The sequence below is a fragment of the Belonocnema kinseyi genome, chromosome 9 (genome assembly GCF_010883055.1).
Source record: "Belonocnema kinseyi isolate 2016_QV_RU_SX_M_011 chromosome 9, B_treatae_v1, whole genome shotgun sequence".
Classification (NCBI taxonomy): Eukaryota; Metazoa; Arthropoda; class Insecta; order Hymenoptera; family Cynipidae; genus Belonocnema; species Belonocnema kinseyi.
This window is the reverse complement of record NC_046665.1, coordinates 59,871,545-59,882,863: the sequence shown is the minus strand read 5'-3', so window position 1 is coordinate 59,882,863 and position 11,319 is coordinate 59,871,545. Positions and strand designations below refer to the sequence as shown.

The 11,319-nt window shown below is 31.9% G+C and overlaps 1 protein-coding gene across 1 annotated transcript in view; it reads left to right on the top strand.

Moving 5' to 3' along the window:
- Window positions 1-2,390: 2,390 nt before the first annotated feature.
- Window positions 2,391-11,319, top strand: part of LOC117179536 (cyclin-K-like) — a 111,717-nt gene continuing 102,788 nt past the window's right edge. Inside the window, exon 1 of the mRNA XM_033371434.1 lies at window positions 2,391-2,543. Coding sequence (XP_033227325.1) covers window positions 2,396-2,543 — 148 coding nt within the window. The 5' untranslated portion in view covers window positions 2,391-2,395. The remainder of the gene's footprint in view (window positions 2,544-11,319) is intronic.

Sequence of the window (11,319 nt, the reverse complement as noted above, 5' to 3'; positions counted from 1 at the left end):
TGGCATAGTCAATCAAAGACTTGCAAAGAATGCTGAATAAATTGAATGCAGGCATGAAGAGCATGGGCCTCAAAATTAACGCAAATGAAACAAAAACTAGGGTGTTTGAACGAAAGAGTAAGAAAACAATATGCAATACTGTATTAAATGATGAGAGAATTGAACAAGTTGATAAGTTCGTATACCTTGGTAGCTTATTTACTAGGGACAGGGAAACAGATGAGGAGTTACATAAACGCATAAACGAAGTTAAGAAGGTTATCGGTATTTTTCAGAAGTAAAAATTAATCAAATAAAGCTAAAATGGCAATATATAACTCTATATTTGTACCGACTGTACTATACGCTAGCGATACATGGACCTATCAAGAAAAAGATAAGAGTAAAGTTAATGCAATTGATATGAGATTCTTGTGCATGATATGCGGGAAAACTCTGATGAACAAAGTGAGTAACGACATAATTCTCAAAGAATATGTTGCAGAAGAAACGTTAGTAGGCACATGGAAAAGAACTCGGTTAAGATGGTTCAGGCTTGTTGAGAGAATGCCAAAGGAGCGACTAACGAAAAAAGTTTATCTAGGTAAAGTGAATGGCAGTGTGCCCAGAGGCAGACCGCGGAGAGAATGGTTAGAATGTGTGAATGAGGTCCCAGCTAGAAGAGAGATAAGAAGTCACAGAAACACGCGAGTCTGCATGAAAAAATGCACACACATAAAAGAAGCTAGATAAGTATGTCAGGACAGAAAAATATGGAGACAAATAGTTAATAAAATGAGTGCCAGTAAAGTCTGAAGTCAGTAACGCTTGAAACAAAAGGCCTTGGATACTAATGGACCTAAGTGGGGAACCTTACATGACGACTTTGTGCGGAACGAACGTTTTATTCAAATAAATATCACGAGAATTCTTGATCAATCTAGAAATTTTATATCCCTTCCTCACATTACTCCCTTCCCCACCGAGTGAGTCACGCCTACCCCAAAAGGGAAATGGCTTAATGGTGTAATAGTAATATAGCATTCGCACAATTCTGAAAAACAGACGAGAATCAACGTTTCAAGGTATGATAAAAGTCAGAAAAAGAAAAATATTTTTCCCGGAGGGCCGGGAATGTGAAAATGATATCATATGAACTCACATCTAACATAACGATGCTGAAGGTCGGTGACCTTCTCAGCATAAAACACTAACCAGGTATTACTCCCGGTTGAGACTACTCCCCCCCCCCCCCCCCCCCCCCCCCCCCCCCCCCCCCCCCGCCGCCCGTAGCCCCTCGTTAATCGAAGTTTCGCAAGTCACTGAAGTTATGGATTTAAATTAGAAGTTAAAAAAGGTAAAGCTGATGTGTAGACCGTATGTGTATCGTTTAAATCGTAAAAATAAAATTGGAAATTAACAAATTCAGTTTTCTGGAAAACCGCCAGCAGTTGCAATAAAGTGTTTAATAACAAAAATTTTTTAAAAGAATGCGCATCTTTTCAACGAGCCAATCAAACGACGTGTGTTTTGATATCAATGTATGTTATGAATTGTAATAATTTACATTGATGGGAAAGAGATACAATTTAACAGAAAAAATCCCGTGCTACTATTATTATGTCTTCCGTAATTAATGAATAGATCTGAAATTTTCACGTTTATCTATACTAATATTTTTGTATGTATAAAATGAGAAATCTTAGTCTGCATGATAAATCGTTTAAATAATTATTTTCGAGTTTCAAGCTAAAATAGCAATGCCACGTGACCAGAGAAAAACTTGTGAGATAGAATTTTAAGTAATTAATAACACCGTAGACTTTAGAATATTAAACTCCACTCTCAGTTTCGATGTTTTTTACTTAATATAAGTTTTATGTGAGAATATCAAATATATGAAAAATGGTAGACTCGTGTGGAAAAATTAAATGACATTCTGTTTTGTTTCGTACTTCTGGAGAAGCTAAGGAATTTTGATGCCCTTTTAAAAAAAAGCTACAGGTACAGTAACTTTTTCCAGGGGATAGTCTGAAGGAACTGTTGAGTTATATATTTTCATATTTTCACAAACTTTTATTTTTTTACTTTTTATTTTCACAAACTTTTATGAACACTTAAGTACTGGCTTTAAGTTTTCTGGTTTTTTATTCTGTATGGACTATATTTATGTTCAAAGATCAAAATTTTAGCAAACTAAAAATTCCGAGAACATTCAAACTTTCAATTATTCCAAATTGCAAGCTTGCAACTTGAATTTTGAATTGATTCGAGTTATTATAATCATTCAAATAAAAACAAAATAGAGTAGAAGTCACTGTTTCACTTTGAAGAGAGCCTCTACGTACTTTTGAAAATTTATTTAATTTCCTAAAGTCACAAATTATTGACAACTTTCATGATTTTACAACAAAAAATGTCTACTTGTGGTGACAAGATTTCAATTTGTGTTTCAAAAGTTTTTTTTGTTGCATTTTTCTATCAAGGAATGCGACAAGGTTTAACTGAGACGGAAAATGATAACACATTTTTTCAAAAAGTCCGAAAGTCACCAAAGTCATTAGGTTAGTTAAACTTCTCTCAATCTCGGAAAATACTGCATTACTTTCGGCCGCTGATTTAAATTTATGGTTTAAACTTTTTTTTGTGGTTTTTCTATCGAAGAAGGAAACAGACAAGGTTTCACTTAAACGAAAGACTCTTATATATTCTCTAAAAATCAATAAATCTCACAAAGGTTAAAACTTATTAACGCTTTTCATGATTTGAAAAAAAAGTATGTTTTAAACATTTGTTGGGTAGCTGCTGACTGAAGGAATACTTTACAGAGATTGCTAGGTTGCGCAACGGTTGAGATTTTATGTAACCTTTGTTAGAAGTTATGTAACATAAATTCTGAGAGGATTCGAAAATTGAGACTTTCGTTGATAGTCAATTTCGGTGGGTTTCTTGTATTTTTAGTTGTTTTTTACTGGGTTTCGCGAGTATTGAGAATTTTTGTTAGTCTTGTTACAAGCGATATAATTAAAATTTGGCAGGAATCTAAGAAAATTACTTTTATTGTAAGTAAATGTGCTTTTTTAAAACTTAAATGTTTTCAAAAAATTGTCAAGGTAAGAAATTTTACTGAGTTTCGCGTGCTTTGAGTTTTTTTTACATTAGTTATGCAACAGATATCTTACCAGAAAGTTTGTATTCTTAGTTTCACCTTGTTAATAAACGTTAGAGTGAAAGATTCCAAATCCTAATAAGTTTTGAAGGATACTCTGTATACTTTCTTATAAATACATTTTTGTTATTAAAGAGTCATAATTTTAGTTGAAAAATTTACCTCTTCGGTTGAAAATTAAATAAGTTTCTTGAAAATTCGATTTTATTGGTTAAGACTTAATTATTTGAAATCAGAATACAACTATTCCATTTTTTGTTGACAATTTATATTTTTAATTGAAAACTGATCTTTTCCATTATTTTTAGATTCAACTATTTTGTTTGAAATGTGTCTTTATTCGTAGAACATTAATTTAATGGGCTGGAAATTAATCCTTTTTGGTTAAAAATACAACTGCTTGCTTCAAAATTAATATATTTTGATAAAAATTCATATTTTTTGGTGAAAATTAGTTTTCTTGGTTAGAAAATTATCTATTTTGTTTAAAACCGCAACTGTTAGATTGAAATTTAATCTATTGAATGGTTACTTGATAATTAATCTGTTCGGTTTGGAAATTCAACTGACTTGTAAAAAATTGCCTTTTTGATCTGAAAATTGAAGAATTCAGTGGAAATTCAACTTTCTTGTTAAAAATTCACATCTTTGGGTCAAAAATTCCATTTCCTGTTGTTGAAAACATGTGTAGTTTGTTTGAAAATTCATCTATTCTCGTATAAAATTTTTCCTTAATAGAAAATTAAGCTTCGTCTGTCTTTATTGAATATAAGAGGCAGAAAATTATTTTGTTAAATTGAAAATTAATTTTTTAATTGTAAATGTAATTATTCCATTTTTTGTTAAAAACTTAAATTTTATATTAAAAATTCAATTATTTGGTTCCATACTTATCTTTTTTAAGTAATAATTAATATTTTTGTTAAAAATTCATCTTGTCGGGTATAAAATTCAACTGCTTTTTAAATCAACTGTTTAGCCGCATGCGGTTAAAAATTCCACCACTTATTGAAAATTCAATGGTTATGTTTAAAATTGGTTGATTCATTTGTACGAAAACACTTTTTCAATCTTAGTTCACATTTTTTTACTATTTAAATGTTTTGTTTAATAAAGGGATTTTACTCATCAGTGGCTAAATTTCTTGAATTTAATCATTCAAATAATCTTACCTAAGGATACATTTCCCCCAACATAAATCCAATCTATGGAAGTTTGTGTGAGGGCATGGACGAAGTAAGAAATGGGCTTACTTTTTATTCATTAAATGGGTAACCGTATCAGTAATCATTTGCATTTGTTTTATGTTTAGAAATAAGAGATAGATGTTAATTTTATTTTAAACCAATTCATATCTTATTATGTATGTTTACTAATTACAATTTGCTTGATTTAATATCAAGGAATACTCAGCATTAAAATATTACTAACACAATTAAGTGGTTGAGTTACAATTAGGATCTTCATTTTTTTTTAAATTCAAACTTAAATAAATTATGGCAGATTAAACTCAATTTTGTAATTTTGATATTTTATGGGATGTCTGTAACATGCTTTTTGTGTAAATTACAGAACAGTCATAAAATCCCACCTGAATTATTACAAAAATGAATTATATCGTTATTCTATAACGAAGGCGTAACGTCAGTACGACATAGTTGAAGAACGGAATTGAAACGAATGTCATACAGGGTGTCCAAAAATTCTGGAAACGCCTAAGTAACTGTTCAGATAAAATATTATTTAAATGAGTCAAGGTCATTCTTGGATTAACTTTCAACTTGAAATTGAATGCTGAGCTTCAATTTGACCTTGAACTTGACCTTCAAGGTCATTTCAAAGTCGCGTTTAAGGTCACCTTGAAAATCAGTATTGGTTTTCTCGACGAAGATCTCTCCAATAATGACCTTGACCTGAGGAAATACAGAGTCGTCCCGTTAGCCCAAGGCAGACCTTGTTTAAATTTGAATGACCTTCAGCTGACCTGCAAAGTCACACCTGACCTGAGTTCATACCTAACCGTAAAATTTCCCGCGCTATCGATTACCGATTTCAAAAATAGGGGTTCTCATTTAGAAACACAAAGTTGACCTTGAAGTTACTTTTAAAGTCATGTTCATGAATAATATTTTGTCTGGACAGTTATTTAGGTGTTTCCATACTTTTTGGACACCCTGTATGTCATTTGTGGCAATATAGTTCTGCAACAGATACGTGACACTGTTACATACATGTCCCTACTCATATTTTTTAAATTAAAAAACAGAACTAAAATGCATCAATTCGATAACGTCGTCAAACTTTTTCAGAACATTAATAGATTGAAGCAAGTTTCTAACGTATTCCTATTCGGTTATATTTATACTCTAAAAGTTGAATTCGTTAACTCAAACAGTTAGAAGGTAGCTTTTAACTTTTCAGTTTCATACTTTGAAAATGATTCAGTTTTGGAAATCAGATTTCATTTTTTAAAAGATTTTATTGAATTAATATATGGATATTCAATTGTCGACGATCAATTTATTGAAATGCAATATTAAAATATACAAAATTAAAGCGTATTGATTGAGGAATTGCAAATTTATTTCCTGGATTAGAATGATTTTAAACCATTTTTAAAGATTTAAACAGAGTTATCAATATTTAAAAAAATTCTCTTTTCCAATCTAACTGATAATTTCCTTGACTAAAGTCTAACTTATAACGCTTTATGGAAATCCCCTATTTCAAAGTGAAAATTAGCATTCTTTAACGGAATTCCCTGTTCCAAATAACAATTATATTTATTTTCCAAAATTCTCTGTTCCAATTCAGAATTATAATGTTCATTCACAACATTTTCTATTATAATTCAGAAATATAGTAACTTTTTCTTTTTCTAAAATTTAGAAAAGGTAAATTTCAAATTCTGGCAAATTTTTATTTGCACAGAATTACTCATTTAAAAATTTTAAAAATATCTAATTTCAAAGAAGGAATTTTTCACATCTGACATATTTTTACATGGACAAGAGATTGTTTTTGTACATTCCCTTTTTTAAGTCCGAATCAAAATTTCCCACTCCATGTACAAAATTACCTGTTTCCCTGCCTCATCTCAGGATTATTCCCGGTCATTTCCATTTTTCCCCTGACGTGAACAATATTAATGGTCATTTCTCAGTTTTCCTGAGTACTTCTTTCAAAATTTCATTCATTGATATATTTTTAATTTTGTTTAAATTTAATGTATTGTGTTTAAAATATTCCTTTTGTGAGAAGAAAAAAAAGAAAACGGTGTCATACCCAGAGGTCAGGAGCAAATAGCGAATCAGTAGCGAGGGAGTCGGTCTGGTTATGAATGAGAGAGCAAAGCAGAGTGATAACAGGCATATATTTGTATCTCCCAGATTGCTATAGCTAATTGTTACAAATTGTAACTAATTGTAACAAAATATTTCTACCCCACCCCGCCTTACTTACGTAATTTTTAGTTGTATTAAAAAAATTTTAATTTATTTTAAACAAACAAGTGTTTTTTATACTCTAAATGATGACTTTTTAACAAAGTACTAAAATTTTCAACAAAACAATTAAGTTTTTAACATAATAGTTGAATCTTCATCCTGGAAAGATAAATTCCCAACAAAAAAAAATGTCATAATTTACACATACAAAAAGAATTTTACAACGGAAAATAATTTTCAACAAATAAACAACAAGTAAACTTTTAACATGATTTCTTAACAAACTGTTCAACAAAATATTTTAAACAAAATAGTTGAATACTCAAGCAAAGAAGAATCAATTTTAATCAAAATGTGGCGATTTTCATACAAAAAAATTTGACTAAAGAAGGTGAATTTTTAAATCAAAAAGATCAATTTCCAAAGAAAAATAGTTGAATTTCCTGTTAAGAAATATTTCAGTTTACTTTTCACGATTAAAATATCAGTGTGTAAACAAGAAATAAGTTTCCACGAACCAAATTTCATTTCTCTTAAAACAGATGAATTTTTATTTAAAACAACAAAAAAACTAAACTTCAAAAAAATATCCCCCCGCTTCTTGGAAACAATCTCATCGCGCTTTGCGCACGCGGCTCGCAAGTTTGAACGCGCCTAGGGCGTGCGACTGTTGGTTCTCGAGCTTCGCGCTCGATAATATATTTATCTCGCATTTTTCACTGGATAATGTATACTCGTTTGTTTAAACTCCTTCGGCCTTAATTAACATACTTGTTCTCATCACGTATCTCGTGCTTCGTAGTCGAATTGGTCTCTCAAATTTTATATCTTTTCCATAAAAGTACATCATTGCAACTATTAACATGCATTTATATCAAAACAGATGAATTTGCTCATTCCCAATTTTATTGTTACAATTAAAACGTTACACATACGATCTACACATTAGCCTAGCCTTTTTTTAACTTCTAAATTATATCTCTAACCTCAGTGACCCACGAAAACTCGATTAATGAGGGGTTGGTGGTAGGGGGGGGGGGATAGTTTTAACCGAGAGTAATACGAAACTAAAGCTTATATATAATTAAAAGTTTGTCACAAGGACAACCGCAGAATTTTGCTGGGAGCGCGTGCTAATCGGAAAAACTGCACCCGCTTCCAGCATAATCGCACAGAAAAACGCTGGTCTTAAATTTGTTGCAGCTCAAATTTCATTGGGCTCCCAGTGTTCATTTGAGAGAGTTTTCAAGTCTCAAATGTATTCCTCTGAACGTGGGTGCCCATGTGGGCATCTAGGGGAAAGTATCATTTGGAAACTGAATTTTGGCTCATGCAGAGTTGTGAAGTTCTGAACCGCGCTGTCAGCCACCTGAATACCTGTCAAAGCAACTATTCGCTTTGCAATATTAGCCTAAATAATTGTAAATAAGGAAACCATTTGAAACAATATTTACCTAATTTCCAAATTTCTTTCATTTAATAGGGCGTACCAGTCACTTAGAATAAAATTATAACTTCGTAATGCAACTTCCAAAAGTTAGGTTAGTCATGCTCGTCGACATTTAAACTAAAGCCTGGATGTATAGAAAAAATCATGACCGTCTATATATACAATAAGGTATTTTCACTCCAATCACTAGCTCACTTCACTTCGTTGGATACTGAGGGAATAACAATTGACCAAATGCATGGGAATCGGTTAATTTTTGCTCTATTTTTCTAATATCTTCGTAGAAAGTAATTTTTCTGTATAAGTGCAATTGAAAAATAGTTTTTCTTTTTTAGGGACTAATTAATGCAATAATAAAATGATAATAATTTTCATTCATGCCTGCGTTAGGGCTGAGCGCTGGTTGTCTACCCTTTGAAGCGCGATTCAAAATTACATTGAAAAACAATTCATGTAATTTAAATAAGTAATTATTAAAATATACACACGAATGTATACAAATTGTGTAACTTTTTATTTCAGACAAGAAAAAACTTTATAACACATATATTTGATGAATGACAGTTTATTTTCATTGACTTGGAAAGACTGACTAATATTTCTCAAAATATTTGTTAATAGATACATTTTTTTAAATATCATATGATATTTCAGCAGCTTGATATATAGAAGCTAATTGCAGAATATAATAGTGATAATATTTGAATAATTCTAAAACAAAATGTCAGATTGTTCTTTTCGATTGAGACGTGATAAAACGACGCTTGAAATAAGAAAAAAAGAAAGCATAACTACAATGCAGTCGTGATAATTTATGTATTTACAGGTTATATAATTATATGAATTCCCAGAAAAATACATACAAAATATTAAAAACTTATAAATAATTATTTTTAATCACTTTTCCAAGAAATTTCTTTTTAAATTGAATGTTTTGTAAAATATAATTTGGTCTTCGGAATTCACTGAAAATAAATTGTTATAAATATAATATATGTGTTGTATTTGTTTGCCTGAAATCAAAGTTACATAACTTGTATATATCCTTGTGGATATTTTAATAATTATTTACTTAAGATACAAGAATTGTTTTTTAATGTAATTTTGAATCGTGCGCCAAGTGCGGCCAATGAACGGTCAGCCCTAACGCAAGCGCAGTAGCTCAGATTGCCAACATTGGCATCATTGGTCCACAGTACAAACCGGAAAAATAAATCAAATCAGCCGACAGGAAAAAGTCGGGATATGAAAGCCTCAATATTGTATTTTCACTTCAACCATCAACTAACTTCACTTTGTAAAAAGCTGTGGGGGAAAATGGATCAAATCTTTATTTCTGTAATATATTTGTAATTAATCATCATTATTATTATTTTATTATTTCATTAAATAGTAATTAAAAAATAAAAACTATTTTTAAACTACACTTATATAGAAGAAATTACCTTCTACGAAGAGGTTATCAAAATAGGGCAAAAATGAATTGAATCCCATACATTTAGTCCCTTATTTTCCCCTCAGCAATCTACGAAGTGAAGTTAACTGTTTATTGAAGTGAAAATACCTAATAGGCTCTTATCTTATCAGTTTGAATGTTCCCGCCGCTATATTTGAAACATTGCAATGTTTCACGAAACTCCCAATGTTTCATGAAACTTTTCATCAGGATAAAGTTTCATACAAATTTACATCCCTATTCATCGCGAAAAACAATTTTCTGTTTTTATTATACAAATGTATTTACCTTATCTTTCATGTATGACACTAGCCACTGCAAGATTATATATGTAAGATACTTTTAAACTTCCGCAGAAAATCTAGTGGAAATTTGTTCGAAATACCAGGCATCAATTTCAATGCAGACGGTCATGACTTAGTTTGTACATTCCGGCTTTGGTGGTTTGAATCTCATATAGTAGGTTTTGAATAACCTAACATTTGGATATTACATCACGCCAAGTACTATTTTTATTCCAAGACTATTTAGTCGCTGGTAAAGGAGAAAAAATAAAAAGTTAGGTAATTATTATTACAACTTACCTGCTTATTAACATCTGTTTCACTCAAATAACGACCGACAAAATGATCTTGACAGGTGACTTACAGTTTGTGGACGACACTTCACGTTGCACTGGATGAGAAAAAACAGTGTCTAAATGATGCTTTTCCTCTAGATTCTCCGAATGAACCTTCGTGGTTCAAATTTGTTGCAACTCTATTGAACACCGATTTCAGTGTACATTGGAGGATCGGCGATTTTCTGTGCGCGGTAAAATTTCAGTCACAACCACATTCCATGACCATGAGATAGGTGGTTACAGTCTGCAACGGAATCAATACGACAATCCGGCAAAAGTTTCGTGCACCCTGAAAACACGGAGCGACCCAAGGACGACCGCCTTCTGCATATATACGAGGTGTGTTCAAAAAATAAGGTGACTTTATGGTTTTCTCAAAAAATATTCATTTATTCCTCAATATTTATGTTGTCCCCTTCAAAGTAATCCCCCTCAGATATAATACACTTGTGCCAACGCTTTTTCCAATCATCGAAGCACTTCTGATAATTATTTTGTGGTATAGCCTTGAGTTCTTTTAGCGATGCAGTTTTTATCTCCTCAATCGTTTAAAATCGATGTCCTTCCATGGGTCTCTTTAGTTTTGGGAAAAGAAAAAAGTCACTGGGGGCCAAATCCGGTGAATATGGAGGCTGAGGCATGACTTCAACATCTCCTGAGCGATGGTCATGCGATGGATCTTTTGATCAAAATTAAGCAGTTTTGGAACAAATTTCGTTGACACACGTCGCATGCCCAAAACTTCCGAAAAGATAGCATGGCTTGAGCCAACCGATATGCCAACATCTTCAGCAACTTCTCTGATGGTAATTCTGCGATTTTTCAACACCATTTCTTCCACTGCTTGAACGTTTTCATCTGTTGTTGACGTACTGGGACGTCCAGGGCGAGGTTCGTCTTCGACATCCTCATGGCCTTCTTGGAATAGCTTGCACCACTTATACACATTTTTCTTACTCAGAGTAGACTCACCGTATGCAACTGTCAACACTTCAAGAGTTTTAGAGCACTGGATTCCATTTTTCACACAAAATTTAATGCAAAATCTTTGCTCCATTTTTTTCGGAAGAAGAAAATCGCCGAGCACACCAAACCCTTCTAACCTTTTACGCCTCTGCCAGAAAAACAACACGAGCTCTATAGTCGAAACTGTGAACATATGATCGTGACGAGTGTAGCAACACAACAAAACAAAAA